The sequence below is a fragment of the Petaurus breviceps genome, unplaced genomic scaffold (assembly GCF_028583685.1).
Source record: "Petaurus breviceps papuanus isolate PSGF00001 unplaced genomic scaffold, PetGlider_PUasm1.0 184, whole genome shotgun sequence".
NCBI lineage: Eukaryota > Metazoa > Chordata > Mammalia > Diprotodontia > Petauridae > Petaurus > Petaurus breviceps.
In genome coordinates this window covers 2,060,680-2,085,686 of record NW_027185793.1, presented here as the reverse complement: position 1 = coordinate 2,085,686, position 25,007 = coordinate 2,060,680, and the positions used below count along the sequence as shown (strand labels likewise).

At 36.7% G+C, this 25,007-nt stretch overlaps 1 protein-coding gene across 7 annotated transcripts in view; it reads right to left on the bottom strand.

The window, feature by feature from the left end:
• FOCAD (focadhesin) overlaps nucleotides 1-25,007 on the bottom strand; it is a 504,358-nt gene that overhangs the window by 131,154 nt on the left and 348,197 nt on the right. For all 7 annotated transcript variants that reach the window (XM_069088078.1, XM_069088080.1, XM_069088077.1 and 4 more), the window contains 3 exons: nucleotides 13,961-14,095; nucleotides 6,383-6,433; nucleotides 5,423-5,506 (listed from right to left, as the gene is read on the bottom strand). In XM_069088078.1, coding sequence (XP_068944179.1) covers nucleotides 5,423-5,506; nucleotides 6,383-6,433; nucleotides 13,961-14,095 — 270 coding nt within the window. The remainder of the gene's footprint in view (nucleotides 1-5,422; nucleotides 5,507-6,382; nucleotides 6,434-13,960; nucleotides 14,096-25,007) is intronic.

Sequence of the window (25,007 nt, the reverse complement as noted above, 5' to 3'; positions counted from 1 at the left end):
GAATGTGACCATACATTCTCAAAGGCTATGCCACTAAAGAAGAGGATCTGGCCAGTGCCTATTCTCAGCAGCAAAGCTTTTGAGTATGAACTTAATGAACAATTAATTATAATAGCTATCATTTATACAGCTCTTTAAGGTTTACAAAGCATTTGACCAGTAATATCCCATTTGATCCTCCCAACAACACCCAGAAATTTAGAGGCCATTATTACTCCCATTTTAGAGATGAAGAAATGGGGGTAAAGAGAGGTTCAGTGACTTGCTTGGGGTCACACAGCTAGTGAGAGTCTGGGGTCTGGTTTGAAGTTAGGAATTTCTGACTACAGGTCTCAAGTTCTATCCTACGTTACTGCCAGAGAAACTAAGTGACTTATTCAGAGACTAGACCAGTTAAATTTAGAGAGAGCTGTCCTTGGAAGGCTGGCTACCCAGAAATGAACATTTCTGAGAATAATAACTGATGAGGGATCAAATAGGTATAATTGTATTAGAATATCAACACTGGTGAAATCATGGATATTATGAAGAATATTTAAGTGCTGGTACAGAATTTCTTCTACAAATAAAAGTTATAACTCCACTATGAGCTTTGATCTTTATGAGCTACACCCAAAAATACTTATCATGTGATGACCATTCTCCTATGAACAAGGATCTCAAAACACAGCTAGCCTGGAGCTCAGACTGCAACTATACAAGTCTAGGAAAACTCCTTAGCTAGCGCTCCCCCAGAAGCAGCGGGGGATGCACTGGATAAAATAGTGGACCTGGAGTCAAGAAGACCCGAATTCAAATTCAGCCTCACACCTGGCCAAGCCATTTATTCTCAATTTACCTTGGTTTTCTCAACTATAAAATAGGGATAATAATACCATTCATCTCGTGAAGGCTGTTATTTGGATCAAATGAGAGAATATTTGTGAAGTGCTTAACACAATGCCTGGCACATAGTGTTAAATAAATTTATATTCTCTTCTTTTCCCATAGACATAGTTGTAGAGAATTCAACTACATACACAACAGAATATGATATAGAAGTAGAACTTCTGAGGAGACACATCATATCTACTTGTAACGATGGCAGCTCTTTGTTCATTTTTAATTTATTAATTAATTAAATTTATTTCTTTTCTCCTTCCAGTTCAGTTGCCCTGTGCTCTTCATAAGCCTGTTCTCCTTTAGGGAGCTCCATGGAGTGTTTGTACTGTGCTTTTTGGACAAACAAAATGAATCTGACCATAACGGGAAGGAGGAAATTTATATGGAGGCTGCCCATAATAGGTGCAAAATTACAGCAATTAGATTCCATTAGCTACTGAAATGCACAGAAGGGAAATAATCTATACATTAAAAAACTAAACAATTAATGTGCTGCTAGGCTTCTTTGTAAAAATTAAAGCAGAGATATAGATGGAAAGTACAATTATATAATGAATTAAAACCGGACTTCAGCATAAACACTTGCAGCCTTGTTCAGAAAAATACACAACTTAAGTTTCTAAGATACAAAATTATCTTCCATGTTTCTATTTATGAGTTCTACACCAATATATTCACCCATACATAAATGCCAGTATCATATATTGAGAATCCTCAGTTATCTTTGATATTCAGAAAGAAAATAAAAGGACTTTTAATAAAAGCAAAGACATTCCCTTAAATCAAAACCAAATGGAGACTCCGTATTTGCAACAACCTGAATGCAAAGTCAGATTCTTTAAAATAACACTCATTTCCAGACCCAACCTATGAAATGTGCACAAAATAAAGCATCTTAAGATCCTTATAATGAAAGGAGTCTAACTGAAAGAGCCAAATCAGAGGCAAAAGTTAATGTTCATCCTTCACTAATGCTTTTACCAGGAAACCAATCCTCTAGTCCCACTGGTGCTACAACAGATTGGGAATGACAGCAAACAGCAAAAATAAAACTGAGCTGAAAATAACAGCAACAGCAACGTGAACCAAAAGGGAATTACTTGTGTTCATCTCCCAACATTAGAATCAATGGGTAACCTAAGAAGTTCCCAAATGCTCATGCCAGGACTCAATCTAGAAATTTAAAATGACTATCAATTTTCTATTTGCTACGTCTATGAGTCAATATGAAACCTCTGCGCTCAGCTCTCTAATAATCCATCACAGATAAAAAAAGAGAGAACACAACAAATGTGGTTCTTAAATTCCCGAGCACTGGAAAGTGGCATCTTTATTCCGCTTCTGCTCTCCACTTCGGCCTTTATCACTGGCGCTAGTTCAATCTCGGCTTCCTCATCTCTGAAGTGCTGCTCTTAGTCCACCCTTCTCCCCCCTCCTTCCTTCCTCCTTCCACACCAGCTAACTCTTCTTGTTCTCTGCTCTGCAAAAAAGGGTTAGTACACAAACTAGTTCTACTGAGAGGACAAACACCCTAGAGTTTCACTAATATGGTTTCATATAGGTCTATGCATATTAAAGCTACTTCAGGAAGCTAAAGGGTAGAGCAAACTATGTTAGTGAAATCATTGTCTTACAGATTTCTGCCAAACAGTTAAAGGGAGATCATTCAACACATTTATTTTGGTTCTTTTTCAGAAAGTGAGAAGGAAAGGAGGTGGAAGTACTTTCAGGAGAGAGATATGCAAGTAATCTCAGGCTTTGGGGAATATGCCAATTGCCCTCAAGGGAAAAGGAAACTTTGGCAAGGTCCTCCAATGTTTATTTACCACAGGGGGCCACAAGAAGGCAGCTTCCGTGGATGCAATTCTGAAAACAAAAATAAAAACTGTTACTGACTAGCTATGTGACCTTGGCTAAGTGAATTGTCTGGGCCTCAGTTTACTCTTCTTGTAAAAGGTTGGTTTTTAAACTTGATCAGAGATTTTACTTTGTGGATGGCATCTATGAAGTTCACTGCTTATAGACTAAACCTAGTGGGAATTCTGTTATTTAGAGGTACAAAGAAGTTATTTGTACAAATTTGTACAAATTCTGTTATTTAAAGGTACAAAGAAGTTCGCTCTCTGAGAAGTGTAGTTCAGTCATGTTTAAACTAAAGAGTTAATCGCAGAATTTACTGAACACATAGGCAGAGTATATAAAACTCCTTGCATGCCCTGCTCTTCAACCACTTAACCGTGAAATCGCATGTAACCTGTATGCATCAGTTCAAATCAACAAACACTGAATGGAATTAAGTAAATTAAACTCTGTGATAATGAAAAGTAACATCTGATGGCACAAGAAAGCTACACCTGAGTATGAGTGGAAAATCAACTCAGTGAAATTTCTCTTAAGGTTCATTTCTGATCCATAATTCTGTATGACTCATCAAGGTGGTGTCTAATCCACTACTCACTTACTCTGTTCTCAACCTTCCCTCCCAAACACACACATGCATGTATACATAGAATTTAGATAGAGATCACCTAGTCTAGGGGGTATTAATAGACCTACCTTTCTGTCAGGAATCTGGTGAAAGCTATGGATCATTTTTCCAAATTATTTTTTCAAATGCATAAAATAAAATACACAATGTTACAAAGGAAACCAATTATACTGAAAAACAGTTATACAATTTTTTAAAATTAACAGACTAAGCCAGACATTAAGACATTAAACCATGACATTAAGAACCTCTGATCTAGTCCAAACTTATCCTTTTACAAGAAGAGTAAACTGAGGTCAAGTCACACAACTAGTCAGTAACAAAGGCAAGAATTCAATAACAAGAACAGGAATTCAGATGCACAACAGTCTCTGGACCGCCTACTTTTAAGAAATTCCCCATGTATTACTTGTTGAAAATATCACAGATTTATAAATTCTAAGGGATGCTAGAGGTCATCTAACCCAATCCGTCCCCCAATACACACCTTTTTTTTCCCCTTAAAAATGAGAAAACTGAAAATCAAAGAGGTTACATGATTTGCCCAAAGTCATATGGGAATGAATGATTAATGAAGGAATGAGAAAAGCCATCTGTTAAATATTTACTAAGTGTGGACCACTGTGATAAACTCAGAAGGTACAGATGGAAAGCAAGATAAGCTCCTCAAGGAACTTATATTAATATAGAAGGAGATAAGACATATCAAGGACGAGGTAACTAAGAAGAGTCTTTTAGTTTCGGAAGTCTTGGGTATAGTGTGTGAGGTCAAAGGGGAGATGATCAATATACCTATTCCAGTAGCCCTTGGAGCAGTGAAATAACTATGGATCATAAAAAGGAAGAGGCAGAAAGGGGTGTGTACCACAGTGATGGCACGACGGATAACAAGAAGATTGCCAGAGTGGAAAGTGAAATATAGCTGAGGCTGGCTAGAGACAGTAATTTTTGTACTTAAATTAACATATGAAAGACCAGCATGGAACACAGGGTGGAAGTTCCAAAGATGATAGGGTTAAATCTCCCAGAGAAGGACTGGTACTGGGTCTGCATTTTCACTATGGGAATTCATGGGATGTTATCTGCAGGCGTAGTGGGCCAACATATGCCCAAATATGAACCTCAAACTCAAGATTCAGTGTTCTTTGCATTGTAGCATGCTGCTAGGTTATGTACTCTATTTAGTTTTCCATGGACTAAGCCAAAAATTAATATTTAATTTTGTCTTTCACTCTACTTTGCATCTGTTGCCCTGCCTGGTTTCAACTCCACAGAATAAGACACCATTCTCATCACTTGTAAACTTCCCACCATGATGCTAACTCAACCTTGATTGACATTAACTCCCTCAGCCTCATCTCCCCTCTGTTCGAGGGCTAGAGAATAGAGTACCAAACTCCTCCCAATGCCTTCCTTTACAGATATTGGATTCTCAGTTCCCTCCACTTTGTATCTGTTGCTCTATCTGGTTTCGACTTCATGGAATAAGATTAGCCTGTGCCAGGTATCCCCCTGTGGTCTCCTCACTGACTGCCCTGCCCCTCTTACTTTCCTGCCTTCTTTTATGTACTGTCTCCCCATTTAGATTATAAGCTCCTTGAGGGCAGGGACTGTCTTTCTTTTTATTATTGTATCCCCAGCACTCAACACAGTGCCTGGTACATAATAAATGCTTACTGGATTGTTTATTCAATTGGGTCTTTAATGGATGTTATAATCGAATGACCACTGGGCCTGTTGTAGGGACCCCAGAATTACATTCTGTCTCTACCACTTTTTAGCAAGTGATATGGTTGTAACCTCACCTCTCTGAGGTTCTTTCCTAATATCTGTGAAATGGAGATGAGAATACTTACCTAGTATGTAGAGCTTTAATAAGGAAAAGAGCTTTTGTAAATCTAAAGTGTGATGGAAATAATTTTCATTATTATTATAATGGATAACAAACATGGAGTTATAAATACATCAGAAGGATAATCTCCAAATAGAATACAGATACAAGTCAAAAATTGAGCAACAAAGAAGCATAAAAGAAAAAGCAGAAACACTTACCTCTTCAGGGAGATGAAGAATGGTGTGCTCTTCAGAACCAAATGCTGACAAGGATTTGTACGCAGTGGTAGCCACAGTAGGGTCCTACCAAGGAGGGGGAAAAATATATAAATCAAGAAAGACTGATGGATAGTTTAGAGAATAAAGTATAATTTAAAAGAAATCAACCCACATTCTCCCCTAGGAAAGAACTGAATGAATGATGGATTCTCCCCTAATTTCTATAATCAGTATTATCACAAATGGTGTTTTTGGCTTTCCTGATCAGAGACATCTCTTTTTGATCTCAGAAGAAGGATCAGGGAATTTCTACGATATTATATGTGCTGCAGTGAAAGGACCTAAGGAAGGACAGAAAGAAAATTTTACAAATTTTATACTCCTTGGGAGAAACTGGTTAGGAGAATTAATCAGGCATCCAGAGTCTGAATCATGGTTTCATCATTAACATCTCAGAAACTCACTATGCCTTAATTTTCCCACTGGTAAAATAAAAATAATGACTATGTCTTTGCTAAATCACAAGATTATAAGGACAAATAAAATAATGTATATAAAAGTACTCTGAGTTCTTCAAAAGAAACAAAGAGATTTTATAGAAACAGAAAATGGCAATATTATTATTCAGTCTTCAGATGTGAAAAATTTGCTGAAAAGTAAATACACTTTGAAGGGGAAGAGTATGACACTGGGATGTACACATACATGTACAGGTACATATGTGTATATATATAAAACATACATATACACACATAGATGAATAGACAGATTGTATATTATTGTAAAGTTTAGAATGCTGCAGAATTGCAAAATAAAAAAATGGAAGAAATTACAAAAGTAAAATTATGCATTTATATGCATATATCTTTCCATCTACCTCCCAATTCCCCCAAAATAAACAATTTGAAAGAATTTTTTTAGAGCCTTAGTATCATTTTCTAACATTTCTGCTGATATTACCTTGCTTTGAGAGTGATTCCAGAGAAAGCTGAGAACTTGAATTTTAAAATTCTGCAAAATCAGAAAAAAAGATTAAATTTTCAGCAAGAAAGACAAAAAAATCAACATACAGATCACTAATTAAAAGTATGTGTGTGGGTGGGTGTTTATGAATGTATGCGTACACGCAGGGTATATACACCGATACAGACATATAGTTGGGGGTAATGTTTCTGGACCAGTGATGTATCTTTTTAAAATTTTATTGATCTCTTTTGTTTTTACATCACTTTCACACCCAAATATAACCGTCCATCATCCCTTACCTACTACTCCCCCATGACAAAATTTTTTTTAGGAGAAAAAGTTCCATGAAACCAATAACACAGGACTGAGTCTGAAAGGATAAGCAATCAGACTTATGATTTCATCTGACAGGAGACTCCCAGTGTAGAAATTCCTTTCACTGTTACAGATCTGCCACTTTCCAATCTCAAAGAGCTGTCTGAGGCACTGCAATTTACTGACTTGCCCAACACAGAACTTATCAAAGAATGGACTTAAACCCATACCTTCCAGGCTTAGTGAAAACAAACATATGCAAAGTTACTAAAGTTCAATTATTGTAAAGTAGATATAAATCTCAATTTGTATGTCTAGAGTGCCATTCCCTATGGCTAGAATCTTTTCCCTCCAATCTCTGCCTATTCATATCCTACTCATTCTAAAAATTCAGACCAACTGCTACTTCCTTCAAGAAGTCTTACATATCTGATCTCATGCCATTTTTTATTCCTTTTATGCACTGATCATTTTACTCCTTGTAGACAGTGACTATATTTTATCCTTTAAGTCACTCAGTACATAGTGGGCATATTAAATTTGTTGAAATGAATAGTTAGAATGATGCCATCAACTTGTCATAAACAGAAAATCTCAAATAAGTTCAATCTACCATAAGAATATAAGCTCATTGTGGGTAGGAATTGTTTCATTTTTGTGTATTTTTATCTACAGAGCCTAGCATAGTGTCTGGCACAGAGTAGGTGGTAAATAGAAACACTTTTGATTGACAGATCTACCATATGGAAAACAAATGCAAGTGACACAAAAAATTCACGAAAATTAGAAACATTTTTTTTTCAATGTGTAAGGAGAATTTCATACCAAGTTCCAATTGCTTCCATGAAGCTCTCAACTATGATCTATCTCACCTTTGAATATTTTATTGATACTTCTTCTTATGGTGCCAGAAACATTCAGCCTTGCATTACAACATACCTGAATATACTGTGTACATTTAATTTCTCCCACTAGCTAACAGATTAAGAGAAGAAGCATAACTTAGAGGATATAAGGTAAGGTTGGAAGACAAAAAGTTCTGCCTCTGACAGACATTAACTATGTAACCCTGGGCAAATAAATCGAACTTCTTAGTGATCTAGATAATTCTCAAAGTTTTAAGTTACAGATTTGCCATCATATTCACAAAGGGAATTTATGCACTAGGAATTGCCTATGCTAATAAAATCAAATATCTGAAAAAAAATAAAAATATAAACAAGATTCTAAGCTCTTTGAGAGCAACCTGAATATTTTTGCAGGTCCCCACAGCATTTAACAGAGTATTTTACACCTGATACACAATAAATACATAGTAAATCAATGCTAAAAGAATGAATGAATGAATGAAATTGTAAGAGTTTAAGATAACCGTTTAAGATAACCAATTGATTATAAGAACAAGGCTTAAAAGTAGATTTAACCTTCAAGTCATCTAATTTATTTTACAACTGAGAAAATAATCTCAAAAGGAGTCAGAAATCATGATAACATTCAAAGATCATGGTAATCATATTTAGAGAAGGAAATTACTATCTTTCTAGCATATTTATAAACTCAGAAGCCATCTCCTCATTTGAGAATTGAGAAAACTCGGGCTCACACTTCAGCTTGTTCAAATAATAAGACTGCCATATGTTTTTATAATGTTCTGTAGTTTTCAAAATGCTTTTGTAAAAATTAGATCATCTGAGCCTCATCACAACTTTGTTGAGTAGGTAAGCAGGTATTATTTTCCCCATCAGATGATGGTAGGGTAAATTTAGAAAAGAGAGTGGGGGAACCACTCACACAGAAAAAAAGAAAAAAATTCTAAAGCATGCCAACATAGTACCCAGAGCAAAGGAAGGGGACAAATTATTTCAATAGCAACCTTCCTCAGGCCAAATCAGGTTCCTTAACATTTACATGGATTACAATCGATAGACTACAAAAAGAAGTCCCCAAGAACCAATAAAATTTACTCCACAAGAAAATTTACAACATTGGAGGAACACACATCAGGAACAATGAATGCCTGAAACCACTTTACATACATCTCATTAAAACTGATCAACTAAAAATGTAAAGATGCAATTTTCAGCTTCAGAGAAGGAAAGCAAACAGCCTGCCTCCTCCTCTTTTTTTTTTTTTGAAGTATGATTTCGTTCAATTCAATAACAATTTAACAAACATCTGTTAAGTAGTTACTGTGCAAAACACTGAGCAAGGCACTGGGGAAGATACATGATTTAAATAAATCAGAATTTCCTCTGATGGAATCCAGTAGGAGGATGAGACAAAAACACAGATAAACGCAATGCACATTATTACATGGTAAGTACATTAGAGAGGCACAAAGTGCATTTCTTCTCTGCAATCCCTGTAATGACAGGCTGACAGCTTACAGAACAGGGAGTTTAAACTGAATGGTACACAAGGCAGATGAGGCAGCTGGGTATGAAAGGACAAGGCGTGGCTCTGGGCAAGTCACTGAACCGCACAGGGTCTGAGTAGCTTTGTAAATTAAAGGTGGCTTTCTCAAATGAGAGGCAGCTTGGTGTAGTAGATATAGTGCTTCCTGTGACATATATTGACTGTGTGGCCCCTGGCAAGTCATTTAACCAGCAATTTAAGGGGCAAATAAATAAGGTGATCGCCAGAAGTATGAGAGGCAATTTCTTCACCTGGGAGTTTCCTATACTTACAAGGTCACAGGTCTACTCTACAACCCTAACCGATTGAGAGCTCTGCATGATTCATGAGGACTTGCTTTCAAGCTCTAACATTCTAAGAATGGCACCAATGCAGTATCAGAATTGTAGAAATTTATTAGCAAATTGATACAATGTGGCATAGCGGTTAAAGACCTGGATAAGGGTCAGAGAATACCTGGGTCTGAATTCCATTTAAAATACCAGCAGTGTCACCCTGTGCAGGTCAGTTAAGCTCTTAGAGCTTTACACATTAAATAAAACCTTCTTTATAGGGTCATATGAACATCAAATTAGAGACCTTAAAGTGCTATAGAAATGGGAACTTTTTTTCACCTGATATTAAGTTAGGCTATCAAGTCAAAAGCAATCCACAGCACCCTTAATGTTCACTTAGAACATAAACATTAACCTTTTTCCTTTCCTTCTTAATATCCTGAATTTGATAAACACCAAATGAATTGAATGAGCATTTCCACAGATTATATTATAGAACATATATTATAGGGCATAAGGAAAGGATTATTTTCCTGGTTCTGTACATCTAACTCTCTCTAGGTTTCTCTGAAATCATTCCTTTCATCATTTCTTATGGCACAATAATAATATTCTATTATGTTCATAGATCATAATTTGTTCAGTCAACGCCCAATAGACAATCCCTTACTTTCCAATTTTTTATCAGCATAAAAATAGTGGTTATACATATTTTTGGTCATTTGGGCCTTTTTTTCTCTTTCTTTGATATCTCTGGGGTATAGCCTTAGTAGTGGCATTACTGGACCAAAAGATATGCAGATCTATCTGTCAGGCAATAAACATTTACTGAACACGTGCTATGTGCCAGGCACTGTGCTAAGTGATAGGCATTAAAAAAAAAGGTAAAAGACAGTCCCTGTCCTCAAGGAACTCACAATCTAATAGGGGAAACAATGAGCAAATATGTACAAACAAGCAATATGCAAGATAAAAAGGAAATGATAATAATAATAAAAAAAAAGCTTCCTCCAGAAGATGAGGCTTTCGTTGGGACTTAAAGGAAACCAGTAGGTAAAGATGAGGAGCCTGAGGTGATTCAGTGGAAAGAACATGGGAGCTGGTATCAGAAAGATCTGAATTCAAATCCAACCTCAAATATTTACTAGCTGTATGAATGACCCTGAGCACTTGAAGTCATTTAACCTCTGCTTCAGTTTCTTCAACTATAAAATGGGGATCATAATAGCACCTACTGCTTAGGCCAGGAAGCATCTAATAAATGTTTAATTTAAAATGTAATAAATGTTTCCTCTCTTTTTTTTTATGCCTTTTGGAGGGCAATTGGGATTAAGTAACTTGCCCAATGTTAGATGGCTAGTTTGTGTGTGTGTGTGTGTGTGTGTGTGTGGGTGTGTGTGTTAAGTGTCTGAGGCTGGAACCAAACTCGGGTCCTCCTGACTGCAGGGCCAGGTTTCCTCTTTTCTTACAGGAAAGTGAACTCCTTAATGGCAGAGACTACATCTACCCTGACCACACAGCAAGTCACAGACAATACATGTCAGCTGAACTGTAAGGCCTACTCCCAGCACTGCGGCCTTACTTGGTTTACATAATTCTAAAGTGGTTACCAAATAACTAGAAAAATTAATTCACAGCTCCACCAACAGTACACAAGTGTGCCTGTTTTCCCACAGCTCCTACAACATTTGTCATCTCCCTTTTCAGTAATTGTTATCAAAGGGCATTAGGCTGAACTCAGAGTTGATATAAATTTGCATTTCTCTCATTATTAGTGGTATGGAGTGTTTTTTTCACGTGGATGTTTACATGTGGACATCTTCTTTAAAAACTTCCTTTTAATACCCTTAGATAATAATAGATTAATAAATCTATTGGGGAATTGTTTATATTCTTATAAATCTGAATCAGTTCCTTATAAATCTTGGAAATGAGACTTTACCAGAGAAACTTTGATGCAAAGCTTTCTGTCCCTCCTACTGAATGCCCCTAGTTAAATTTCCCTTCTAACCTTCCCTTAGATGCAGTTTTTGTTTGTGCAGAAACTTCCTAATATTATGTAATCAAAATTGTCAACTTTATTTTTCTGCAACCCTCTCCATTTATTGTTCACTCACGATCTTTTCTCCTGTCCAAGCCACAAAAGGTAATTTCATCTTTGCTATTCTAATCTGTATATGATGCAACCTTTTATGTCTGGGCCCTGTAACCATTTGAAGTTCATCCTTCGTATACTGGGTGAAAGGTTAGTCTATACCTTAATAGATGCTAGACTACTTTCCAGCTTTCTTAGAAGGGGCCCTTATTTTAATAGTTGGCATCTTTGGATTTAACAAACACTATACCAATGCTATGTTTCTGTCTGCTGTGTATCTATCTCATCCATTTCTACTGATATTTTTTAATCAGTACCAAACAGTTTTGATGATTACTACTTGGTAGTATAGTTGGCAATTTGTGGCTGCTATAACCCCTTTCTTTCTCACTTTTTTTCATTATTTCCCCTGACCTTCTCGGTCTTTTGTTTCTCTAGATTTATGTGTTCTCTAGATTTTTTTTCCTCAGCTTTATAAAGAAATCATTTGATAATTTGATCAACAAGGTGCTAAATACATAAATTTAAATAGTATTGTTATTTTAATTAGATTAATTCAATCTAACATGGGATTCACATTTTTCCACTTATTTATATCCATCTTTATTTCGGTGAAAAGTGTTTTATAGTTATATTAACATAGCTAGAATTTATATATAAAGTACTTTTAAGGTTTGCAAGGCACTTTAATCATTTGATCCTAACAACAACCCCATGAAGTATGTGATATATTATTCCCATTTTGCAGATGAGGAAATTTGAGATTGATAAGGTCCGAGTGTTGGAGGCAAGATTCAAATTTAAGGTCTTTTTAATTCCAAGTTTAGCATCCCATCCACTAGGCCATCTAGCTGCTTCTACAAATCTTGGTGGGTTAAGTCCAAATATTTTATACAATCTATAGCTATCTATCTTGAATATTTCTTGAAAATTTCTATTTCTTCCTGATTGGTTTTATTGTTAATATATTCTATCTTGCTACTTATTAACTGTATCATTAATTTTTAGCTATCTATAAAAAGTAATGATTGTATTTTCTCTTTGTCCATGCTTATTTTTTCAATTTCTTTTTCTTGTCTTATTGTTATAGTCAGAATTTCTAATACTGTATCTAAAATAATAGTGATGATAATTAATATCCTGGCTTCCTCCGTGTTCTTCCTGGAAGCCTTTCAAATTTATCTCTAATACATATAATTCTGGCTCTTGGTTTTAAATAGACGCAACCTACCATATTAAGTAAGAGTCAGTTGACAAATAAATCTTCATGTATAATATTCTACAATAAATACAGAATTGACCTGATGTTAGAAACAAATCTTCCCTTTTATGTTACTTAATCTTTATTATTATATCTAATCTCCAAGATGCAATACAGAGAACCCTAATGGGCAGAGATAATAGACAGCAAAAATATATTAAACACCAAGTAAAACAAACAAAAGGTTTCATTTTTTAAGACAGTGAGATAAAATTTTGTTCTTTGAGCAAAAAGAAAAAAAAGTAGGGTGGGTGAAAAGAGAAACAAGATGGTATGTAGAAACAGACACATACATAAGTTTTTACAGAACAGCATAGAATAACACATGCTGGCTTACAATCAGGAAAACTGGATCCAAATTCAACCCCTGATATTTACTAGCTTTGTGACCATGGACAAACCACATAAGATCTCTGAGCCTCGGTTTACCTCATCTATAAAACAGGGATGGTAATAATAATAGATACCATCCCACAGGGTTATTATGAAGTTCAAATGTGATAATGTTCACAAAGTATTTTGTAGCATTTTAAATGTCCCATAAATATTATTTCTATTACTACTTTATCTTCACTTAGCCATATAATTTTAATAAAATGTCAGCAAGTAGTAGACAAGTTTTATAGAAAGGTGCCTTCTATCTCCTACCAAATATTTCAGCTTCCTACATCAAGAGAATGTGAGCAATTACCTACATTCCCACTCTCCAGTAAAATAAATGTTACCAATCAAGTAATAACAGCAATGAAGGAAAAATACACACAGATATGGGAGCCCTGAATTATTGGGCAAAACAACTCTGATTTCCATGAAGTCTTTAGAAATTATATTTTAGAATTCAAACATATACAAGATGTATTAAAATTGTTAGGAAAAGTTTTATGCACCATATTATTTTAAAAACTACTTGGGGCTTCTTATTTCTACCACAATTATTAAAAAAAATGGCTTTGTTGCATCGATAATATTACTTGACAATTAAAGAGCAAGACTAAGATGCCAATTTTTCTTTATGTGTGGTCAAGATCCTGGAAGAATACAGATGAAAAAGTGTCACATTTCAAGCTCTGTAGAATGTAAACCTTTGTTCTCAAAACCAAAATATTATTTGTTGAAGAAGGGAGAAAAAACTGATGGTATCAAAAGTTGTAACCATACACACAGCCATCCTCACAAAAAAAGCAAGGACTCTGTGGGTCTCAAATACACACCTCATATTCAGCTGTGTTCACTGTCAGTGATGGAACTAAAGCAAACAGCTCACTTAGTGTCTTTAATATAAGAGGCCTCGTGTCACAACTCAGCTTTGGAGAGAGGGCACTCCATGTGGAACGAATGCAAACAACCTGGAAAGGGGGAAAAAAAGACTCATTAGCAAGAGTAATCTCAACTTAACAAGAAAACCATGTAGTTGAAGATTTTTCTGCAAAGATAAAGGAAAAGGTCAAGACTCCCAAATGGAAAAGCAAAATTTAGAACCAGCTAACAACATTAAAAAAAAAAAATTAACAAAAACCTAAACATAAATTGAACCAATAGAAACTGATAACAGATAGACACACATTTGGAGGGGGCAGGGGGAGTTTGTTACTATCCTAGTCACTGTTAGACCAAGGGCTTCTGTGCCTGTGTCTGTCTCCCCCCACAGCATGGCCATATGAACCCAAAACTATTCTTTGGGACAGGGATGGAGTAAATGGTGCTGCCTCGTCCCTAAAGTCATGTTTTACTATTTCCTCCTTTTTTTTTTCTCTTCACTTAAGGTGCCACTCCTTGACATGACATTTGTATTGTGAATAGATCTCTCTTTCAAAGTATGCTGACATTTCAAAATTGCTTTTGAATGCCCTTATATCAGATGAACCTAACAAGAAGACTATAATCCATTAACCTGGGAAATCTTCAAGTTTGACATCATAGTTTCAGCTTCCTGACTGTAATATCCATATTAATGAATCCCCTCAGCTACTAGGGCTTCTACCCAGTCCCCCAAATTACCTTGCATTTACTTTGAATACACATACACATACACACACACACACTTCAACCTGTCACAGTGATTAAATGTTATTCTATCCAACAGAATGCACACTTCTTGAAGACAGGGACAGCTTCATTTTTTTTCTTTGAATAATGAGCACAGAATAGTGCCTAGATATTAAGCATTTCATATAACTTGTTGATGAAAATATGGTCTGTTGACTGAGCGACTGCGGGTTTTGCCCAGATTGCCATAGGCCAAATTTGTCACTATGTGGTTGAGACCCTAGTAGCAGAAAAGAAGATAACCAACAACAGAGATTTGGGGAAGAGAGAGGGGAATTAGAGACTGATTTGCCCTTCACTGGCCTAAAGACAGCCATGAGGTTGAGCCAGAGAGGACACCCCCTGCTGTACACAATAGGGGAATGAAAATAGAATTTTCACTGGGACACACATACCCAAGGTACTGAAATAATGAAACCACTGGAGCTAGTCTACCAGCAGAAGTGTTCAGACAACAGAAAAAAAGTTGAAAGAAGCACCAAAAACATCTTCAAGAAGCTACAATAAGAGACAAATTTGTATTTTGAGGACTATAATGACTAGGATTTACAAATGAGAGTTGTTCATTTATCCTTATTGTCTGAGGGTTCTATTTTTAGCTATTATTTAGTTTATTTTTAATTAATTTTTAAAATTCAGAACTTAACATGGCCAAATAAAACAAACATTTTCACACAGAACAGATAATGATGATTATACATGAATCCACAAATCTATTTAGCTACCAAGATTTTCTGTTGTTTTATTCATGCCTATTGGTTTGTTTATTTGGGGGGGGGGGGTTCTGCCTTATATCCAAGATACCTCCCAATACCTCCATCTTACTACAAAGAAAAATAGTTAAGCAAAACCAATCAAAAGAACAAACTGGTCTGGCAATTTGTACAAGAGTCTGTCAGTAGTTCTCCACACCTCTATCGAGAGGAGGGAGGTGTGTTTCATCATCAATCTTTCAGAAATACAAATGGTCACTATCTTCAATCTGAATTCAGTTGACCAATAGTATTATTTTAATTTACATTAATGTAGTCATGGTGCATTGTTTTTCTCCCCATCCCCCAGCATTGCTTTCTTTGACTTGCATCAATTCATACAAGTCTCCCAATGTTTCTATGAATTATTTGAGTTTTTTTCCAATATAATTATCATATAAAAACAGAGAGGACTGAGTACGTAAGTACATATAAGGGAAGCCAATGTGATTATTCTGGGTAGTGTTAAATACTAGTTTTCTCATATTGTCTAAAGCCAAAAAGAAGTTAAAATTCCCTCGAAACATACACAGGGTCCTATCTATTTTGACTGACACAAGATTACAATGAATCTGAACATTCACACTGAGGGTTTTTTATAGGAGGGATGATTTTTTTTCCCACTTGCAATTTCTCTCACCAGATGCCAAATTAGTTTTACAAGAAAAGCAGCCTCCTCTAAAAAAAATCAGATTGCTACAAATATACAACAAAACAGCAGTTTAAAGTGACAAGCTCACTAAAGAGACTGTCTGCCTCAACCAATGAAGAAAAAATATGATTCCCAAAATAAGAAATGTTTTTGCCAGTAATTCTTGTGCTCTAAGTATGGCTTTGTTCCTTTGAAGAGGAACAGATAGCTATCTTTTTCTTCGTTGACAATCAAAGTTATTTCTAGAAATTCATGAGAACAGCTTAATTTTTTTGTCCCAATGCTTCTTCAAACAAAGTAAACGCTTTATTAAAAGATTTGATGAAGAAAAGTGGTTTTTTTTAATGGAGAGAAAACTTATTGGTCCTTTTTCTAAGATCAAATGACACTTCTTTCACAACGAAGAGCCGGAAGTCCCCAACACCTTTCTGTCCGGACTTCATCCTACTTTTCTTTGGCCCACCTGATACACTCTCTCCCCATCAAAAGCACACTGGGTTCTCCTGTTTTGGTGCCTTTGTTCAAACTGTTCCCCTATGCCTGATATGTCCTCCTTCCTCCTTCTTAGCAGCTGAATTTCTCCTCTTCCTTTTAAGAAGATGTATACTCATGTGGGGAAATCCAGGAACCCAGGAAGAGAAGCATGGTAGAGAACTATGATTTGAAGAGCAAGAGAGAGTGGGAGAAACATTTTGAAAGAAAATTGTAATGGGAACATACCACAGACTATTAAGAGAATAAGAAAACAGACAAAAGAGTTTGAGAAAGAGATCACAAGCCTACAATAGAGGCATGGTAGGAGATCTTCAGTTTTGAGCTCTCTCTGTCAGAGAAGCTACACATGGGGATTCAGGAATCCTTGGATTCCAGGGGTTCTCTGAATGCGGATGGGAAAAATCACATGTTTACTTCAAATCTATTTGGTTGTCTTTGCAATTCCATTTTATTTTATGAATTTAAAAATATTCTGACTAGGAGTCTGCAGATTTCACCAGACTGCCAAAGAGGTCTATGTCACACACACAAAAAGGTTAAGAAACCCAACTTTAGAAGACAGACACCCTGCTTTAAAAAGTAGAGACAACTCAAGACTTTAATATGACTAAGTATTAGAAGTGCTGGGGGCTTTGGAGAGAAGCCACAATCTGACATTTAGCATTTCTTAAAAAGAAAAAGGAGGAAATTTTGCTGGGTAGACATGTACTCTGGGTATTACATAATTTCTATTCATCATGGAATGACTAAAACTGTGGTACAAGAATGTAATGGAATACTACAGCACCATGAGAAAGAACTAAATGATAGGTGGGAAGTCTTACATGAACTCATGCAGAGTGAAGTAAACAGAACAAGGAAAACAAGATACACAATGACTGCAAATGGGAAGAACAATGAAAGGAAACTAAATGCTGTGTTAAGTATAATAACTAAGATTGGCCCTGGAGAAAAGAGCTAAGAAAACATCCCTCTCGTTGCCAAGAGTGAGGGAGGGCTGATGGATGTGGAATAGCGTATATACTTTCAGACACAGTGTGCTACATGGCTTTATTGAAATGCCTTTTTTCTTCTATCTCTTACAATTTTACAAGGGATGGATCACTGGGAAGGGGAAGGGAGAGAGTTATCTTTATTAATTAAAATGAGAAAAGAGATATCAGCAAGATTTTAAAAAGAAAGGAAGAAAAAAGATATGAATAGGTTGCAAACTATATCATAGAGGGAGTGTGACCTGATCTATCAAAGTTACAAAGTAAAAATTATTATAATTTTACATATATATATATATAATTATGTGTAGAGGCACTCTGATTTTTGTAGTCATCATGTCTTTTATTTTTATCTCTATGTTTTATTCAGATTTGTCATGACAGACATTATTAAAATCAAGGGAACAATCAACATGATCCTTTTCTGGTTTGGGTTTGTCAAAGTTTCTCTTTTATTCTGTCTCATAAAACATGCTAAGTGAAAAAGAAAGGAAAATAAAGTCTAAATTACAGAGTCATAACATGCCTGCAAAACTGAGTAAAGGATCAATACACAAGAAGTTGGATTAATAGTAACCTAAAAGAGTGTAGGAGGCAAATGAATGGTTCATTGGATAGAGCACCGGGCCTGGAATCAGGAAGACCTGAATTGAAATCCAGACTCGGACACTTAGTAGCTGTGTGACCCTGGGCAAGTCATTTTACCTGTGTTTACCTTAATCCACAGGAGAAGGAAATGTCAAGCCACTCCAGGAACTTCACCAAGAAAATCCCATGGAAAGTATGGTCCATGGGGTCACAAGAGTCAGACACACCTGCACACCTCAACAACAATGATGATGATGACAATGACAGCAACAGAAGGACACAAGAAGTATTTGGAAGGCAGTGCTCAAATAGTTTATAAAAGTTAATTAATCCTCTGAAAGAGAAGGCGTATTCATTGAGTTTTCAGCTAAGTACATTGGTACATTAGCCATCAGAAAGCCAGGTAAAATTCAACTCAAACTGCAAAAGTAGTCAAAAATATACAGACTTAAATTCAGGAAAGACAACAATAATAGGGTAGAATACTTGGATAAGAAAAGCAAACTTCTATAAAGTTAAGAAAGAATAGGACTCGTCACATAATTATAGAAGGAAAAGAACAGCTATTCCTGATGGATTGAAAAATTAACAAAGAATGAGCAAGGGAGCATAAAAATTTTTAATTTTGGGAGTCAAGATGGTGGAGTAGAAGCAGGACCTCCCTGCTGCTCCGGCTTCCGCCTTCCCCAATCCATGTAAAAAGGGGACTCTAAACAAACTTTGGAGATGCAGAACCCACAGAGAAGCTAACCTCTAGCTGAGAACAGCCTGGCAGGCTGGCAGGAATTGGCCAGCATAGCACTCTGGGAGCCAAGCCCAGCCCCACACCGAGGCTTTAGCCCCAGGGTGGGTCTGACCAGCCACCGCTGTAGCCGTTTCCAGATTTATCAACACACAGATGCGAAGGACAAAGTAAGAGGTCAGTGCAGTCTGGACTTCAGGACCCAGTAAGTGGGAGTGTATTGGCTTTTGCCTCCCGGGGTGAGAAGCCACTGAGATGCCAGCACATCCAGCCAGCACCACGTGGCAGCTTCAGCTCCTGGCCTTCAGAGTGTAGGGAGCCCAAATGACCAGTTTGAGGAGTAATCGCTCTTGCTTTTGGATCTGGATTGCAGTCTAGTGTGGAGGTCCTGGGGTGTGTGTCCAACTTTGCCAGAGCGTGTGGAGACCTCAGAGAGGGCACCCATCAAATACCTCTGGCAGCTGAGAAAACCCCAGTGTTTGGAACGAAAGCTCCCCTGTCTGGTGGCAGAGTCCTACTGTGGCAAAAAGCCCAGGGTCAAGTGACTGAGGGGGGACATGACCAGGCAAAGGAAACAGAGCAGACAGAAGATTCCAACATTACACTCCTATTTTGGGGACAAAAAGGAGCAAAGCATGGAACAGGAGGAAGACAGTGAAGTCAGAACTCCTGCACCAAAAGCTTCAAAGGATGATACGAGCTGGTTACAGGCCATAGGGGACCTTAAGAAGCAGATAAGAGAAGTGGACCAAAAACTGGGAAGAGAAATGAGAACGATGCAATAAAATTTTTAAATTTTAAAGATAATACTAGGATGTGATACTGCCAACCCAGTAACTACTCATATTTTCAAATTATTGATAAGTATGTGGTAGTGGGTAGAGCAACATATTTAAAATCATAAAGAATCAGAAAGACATAGGTTCAAATTCCCTCTGAAATTTACTATCCATGTGTAAGAAAGTTCATTAATGAACTGATGCTGAGTGAAATGAGCAGAACCAGAACATTGTACACAATAACAGTCACACTGTGAGATAGACTTAGCTCTTCTCAGTAATGCAAGGACCTAGAACACTCTGAAAGACTCATGATGGCAAATGCCATCCACATACAGACAAAGATATATGGAGTCTGAATGCAGACCAAAGCCTACTGTTTACTCTCTTTTTAAATTTTGTTTCTTCTTTCTCGTGGTTCCTCCGATTCATTCTAATTCTTTTATATAACATGGCAAATATGAAAATATGTTTAATAAGAATGCATATGTGGAGCCTACATCAGATTGCAGGCTGTCTCGGGGAGGGAGGCGTGGAAGGAGGTGGAGAAAATTTAAAACTTATGGAAGTGAATCCTGAAAATGAAAAATTAATTAATTTAGGGGGGGAAAATAGAAAGTTCATTAACTTCTCTAATACTGAGGAGAATCTTGAAAACTTACCTACTAAATTACAGGTGTTTTGTGATTTGCATAGGAAAAGGAGACAGAATCACAGCTCCAAGATATATTGCTAATAATTACTGGTCCTTTATATTTGCAATGCTTAGCACTGTGACAAAAAGCACATTTTAAACAATAAATGCTTGTTCCCCTTCCTCACCCTTCCTAATCCCCTAAAGCCTAGTGCCTTGTCTCTAAAATTATCTCCATCTATGTCCTTTATCTCTATGTCACGATTTTCATGCTGCCTCCTCCTATTAGAATGCGAGCTCCCTGAGAGCAGAAAGGGGGAGAGGGGAGGTACTTTTCTTTGAATCTCAAGCATTTAACAAGATGTCTGGCATATAGCAAGTGTTTAATAAATGCTTGTTGACTTCACTTGTTAAGATATTGTCAATCAACAAGCACTGATGATAAGCTAATATCACAGAATTATGTCAGTTCTAAACTGTACAATTAAAAACTATGTGAAGAAGAGGACTCAAAAATTCTAGGGTTGGAAAATAAGACCAAAGAGAAGTTTCCTGCTTGATCTGCCCTAGAAAAGCAGAAAGGGGTGATGTTATAATGATCATTAAGAACTCCTACACTAATTCTATTTGAGAGTATAATAAATACTTAGGGAGGATATGATGTTAATGTTGAAATGTCTGAAAGGTTGTCATGCAGAAAAGGCATTAGGGTTATTCTATTTGTTCCCAGAAAAAAAAGAACATGTACTAATGGGAGAAAGTCATAGGAAGGAAGGTATGAGGAAATCAATATAAGGAAGAACTCTAGAGGTAATAAGACATCAGGGATGAAGGTCTTTCACATAAAGTCTGTAGAACTGATTCTAGAGAATTTTGCTTTGTTTTGTTGATTAAAAAAAAATAAATCGGTAAAGACTGACAAAGGGGGGGGGTGATTCATGTGTGTAACAGGTTGAACTAGATGACCTCTGAGGTCCCTTTCAAATTTGTATTAATTCCTCAATTATTGAATCCCTTCCCCCCACAAAAATGGGGAAACCACTGCCACATGAACAGTTTTTGGTATCATCATACAAAACAAGCAAGCGTGCATGAAGACTTTTGGTTCATTTTCTTTCAGCAAGGGGACCAAAGAAGTGCCAAATGTTAGGAAGCAATGTTGTACAAAGCAGTTTTTGCCATTTTCTCCTCACAAGAATGTGAACAAGTCCTTTCATCTTTCTACACCTTAGTTTCTTCATCTATTTAATGATGGGGCTGGGCTATTGTGACCTCCCACGTCCCTTCCAATTCTAAATCTCTGTTCTTTGGTCCTGATGTGAAGGGAAGGCACATGGATCTGTAATAAGGAGAATGACAAAAATACAGGAAGGAACGTATTAAGAGACCCAGCCTAACAAATCCCTATGTACCCAAATACCCAGCAGTTAGACATGTAAAATCTCTCTTCTCTAGTCCCCCATCCACAGCCTACTTCCCCCCATGAAAAGATGCAGATTTCCTAAGGCATCTTAGTACAGGAAGCAGTGTCTTCTAATGCATATTACACCCATCTACTTACATGATCTGGCAGTGCTTCAGCAAAGAGCTCCATGTAGGAGAGTTTATTTTTCAGTTATGCAGCATTCTGCACAAACTCATTAGCAATTTTTGTCAGATACCTTTGTATTGTGCACCAAAATGACAATTGTAAGAATATGCAGAAAATATCCTTCAATGTGGAAATGGTTACAATCCATAGTTTATAGGTTATAGTTTCCAATGACTACCAAATGACAGGTAATTTTAAACACTACTTCAAAAATTGGAAATCTATTACAATTAGCAAAAATGTCACAAAATCACAACCCCCCAAAACGATTTAAAATCCACAAATCCAACCTGCTGATAAACTTTTTTTTCAGCTGACATGAAATTAAAAGCAAAGCAACCAGAATTTCCACCAGCAACAAGAATCCAATACTATCCATCAAAGCTTTAAAAAGAGCTGAAGGGATTGTTATGAACCTATTCCATAAAGGGATTGTTATGAATTCCATTCCATTGAGGAATATAGTTTAGTGCCATTTTATATTGAAAAATCAGCATGCTGTGTATCAAAAGTAATTGCTGAATTAAGCAGTCACTTCAATGGTCCCGAAAACACTTTAGAGAGCAATTTTAAACTGTAAAAATGAAGCTTTTAGGAATGCCTATTGAGTTAAGTCCATTTTATGAACAGGCAGCTCCGCAAATATACTTCTAGTATAACCAGTGTTGACAGCTGCTGAAACTGAACCTGATTATATGTTTGATGAAAATGACCCTTCCGCTCCCCTGTTCAACCACCAATACACAGAGATTTTTTAGGAGGAAAAAAAACTCATTCATTTTCCTTCATGGACAAAGGCAGAATCAGTTTCTGAAATCAGAATACATTATACAAATTTATTTAGAGACAAATCAGTACCACAGTAAGAGGTCTAATTCCACAGAAACAAGTGAAGTCAGAGAAGAGAGTCTTGGGCTCACAGGACCATCAGATTTCATGTTGGAGGGAATCTGGAAATTATTTAAATCCAATCACTTCATTTTAGAAATGAAGAAAACTGGAGCCCAGAACAGTTAAGTGACCTTCCCAAGGTAACATGGGCAGTAAATAGGAAAGCTAAAACCATTCACCTAAGCAAAGGAAAATTTCAATAGGTAAAAGAGAAAAGAATATTCAGGGGAATCATCTCAGGAATCACCACTGGCATTCGACCATCCTAAAAGTTAACAAATTGGGCGGCCAGGTGGCTCAGTGAGTAAGAGCACCGGCTCCAGTGTCAGGATGACCTGTGGATCAAATCTGGGTTCAGATACTCAGCACCACACCCAGAAATAACTGGCCGTGTAACCTTGAGCAAGTTACTTAACCCAACTGCTTTAAAAAAAAAAGGAAAAAAAAAGTTAACAAATTATAACCAATCTTAAAATAAGCTTCAAAGGATCAGTGAACATAACTGTTCGCTAACCAGAATGACTAACTGATTTAACTAATAGCTGGAAAACTCTCAATGATGAACAGAATTTCCCTGTAGAATCCAAAAACTCAGAGAACATAGAGTCCAACTACTATAATTTATATGAGAAATCTGGGGAGTATAAACCAACTAGCCCAAAACAAAAAAAGCTAGTTAATGGTAGGGTTAGGATTAGATCCCAGGGCTCCTGCTGCCCAATTCAGTAATCTTTGCACTTTTTTTCCCCTTTCTTTCCACCATAATATGGTTTGGGAAGAATAACTGTCCATCTATATTGAGCAACAAAACTCAAAAGGTTTGGGGTTTTTAAAAAAAATTTACTTCAAACTTCAAAAGGACAGAAAATATAAGATCCACTATAGTTTTTTGTAATAATAATAATTATTAGAGAGATAAAAGAATCCTTGTACAGATTTCTTCCCAAGCCCCCCATCTGATAAAGATCTCCATTTTGGGGTGGCTAGGTGGTGCAGTGAATAGAGCACCAGCCCTAATAAGGAGGGCCTCAGTTCAAATCTGGCCTCACACACTTAACACTTACTAGCTGTGTGTCCTTAGGCAAGTCACATAACCCCAATTGCCCTGCCTTCCTCCCTCAAAAAAAAATAAAGGAAAAATCTCCATTTCTATTGATGGCTTAAGTTCACAAACTTAAAGTTATCTTTGACCCCATTCCTTCTCTCCCCACCCCCATGTGCAATCAGTCACCAAACTTCATCGATTCTACTTTTAGGCTTCTTACATTGGTCCTGTTGACTCCACTCACATAGCCTATATGACCCCATCAACTCCAGCCTGGAGAACTGCAATGGTCTGTTAATTGGTATTCCTCCTTCTAGTCCTCCCCAATCCATTCTCCACATGTCCACCAAACTGATATTCCTAAAATAGTGTCTCTAACAAAAAATAAAAAATTCCTGGCCTAGATTTTAAGGCTTTCCACAATCTGGCTCCCACACAACTTTTTAGTCTAATTTCATATTACTCCCTTTCATGCCCTGTCTTTTATAACAAAAAATGGCCTGCAAGCTATTCCTAACATATGTCATTAAACACTCTACCTCCATATTTTTACATAAGTAGTCTCCCGTGTTGAAGAGGCATTCTCTCCTAAACTTGGCCTCTTGGATTCTGAAGACATAGTTTACAGGGCCAGGTTTTTCCTGTTCCCTCTCCATCAAGTTTTTAACATTCTCTCTCCCTTCCCCCTGAAATCACTCTGAATACATTCTGCACACACTGTATAAATTATACACGTCTAGTGAATCCCACATAGAATGGAAGATCTTAGAGGACAGGAATTATTTTGACTTTGTATCTCCAGCATCTAGCACAAAACCTATACACAGTAAAAGCTCAATAAATATTTGCTGAATTAAGAAGTCAGCTGAAACTAGGGTTAACCATTAAAGCTGTGTCTTAAGCAACTGGACAAACGGTAATGGAGTTGGTATGGGGAAAGGGGGAGATTGAAGAAGAACCCTGCCAGCATAATAATAGGGTTTTGTTTTGTTTTTTTACAAAAGATTATAGAGGAATATTAATGATATTACTGTGAAAAGAAGTGTAACGA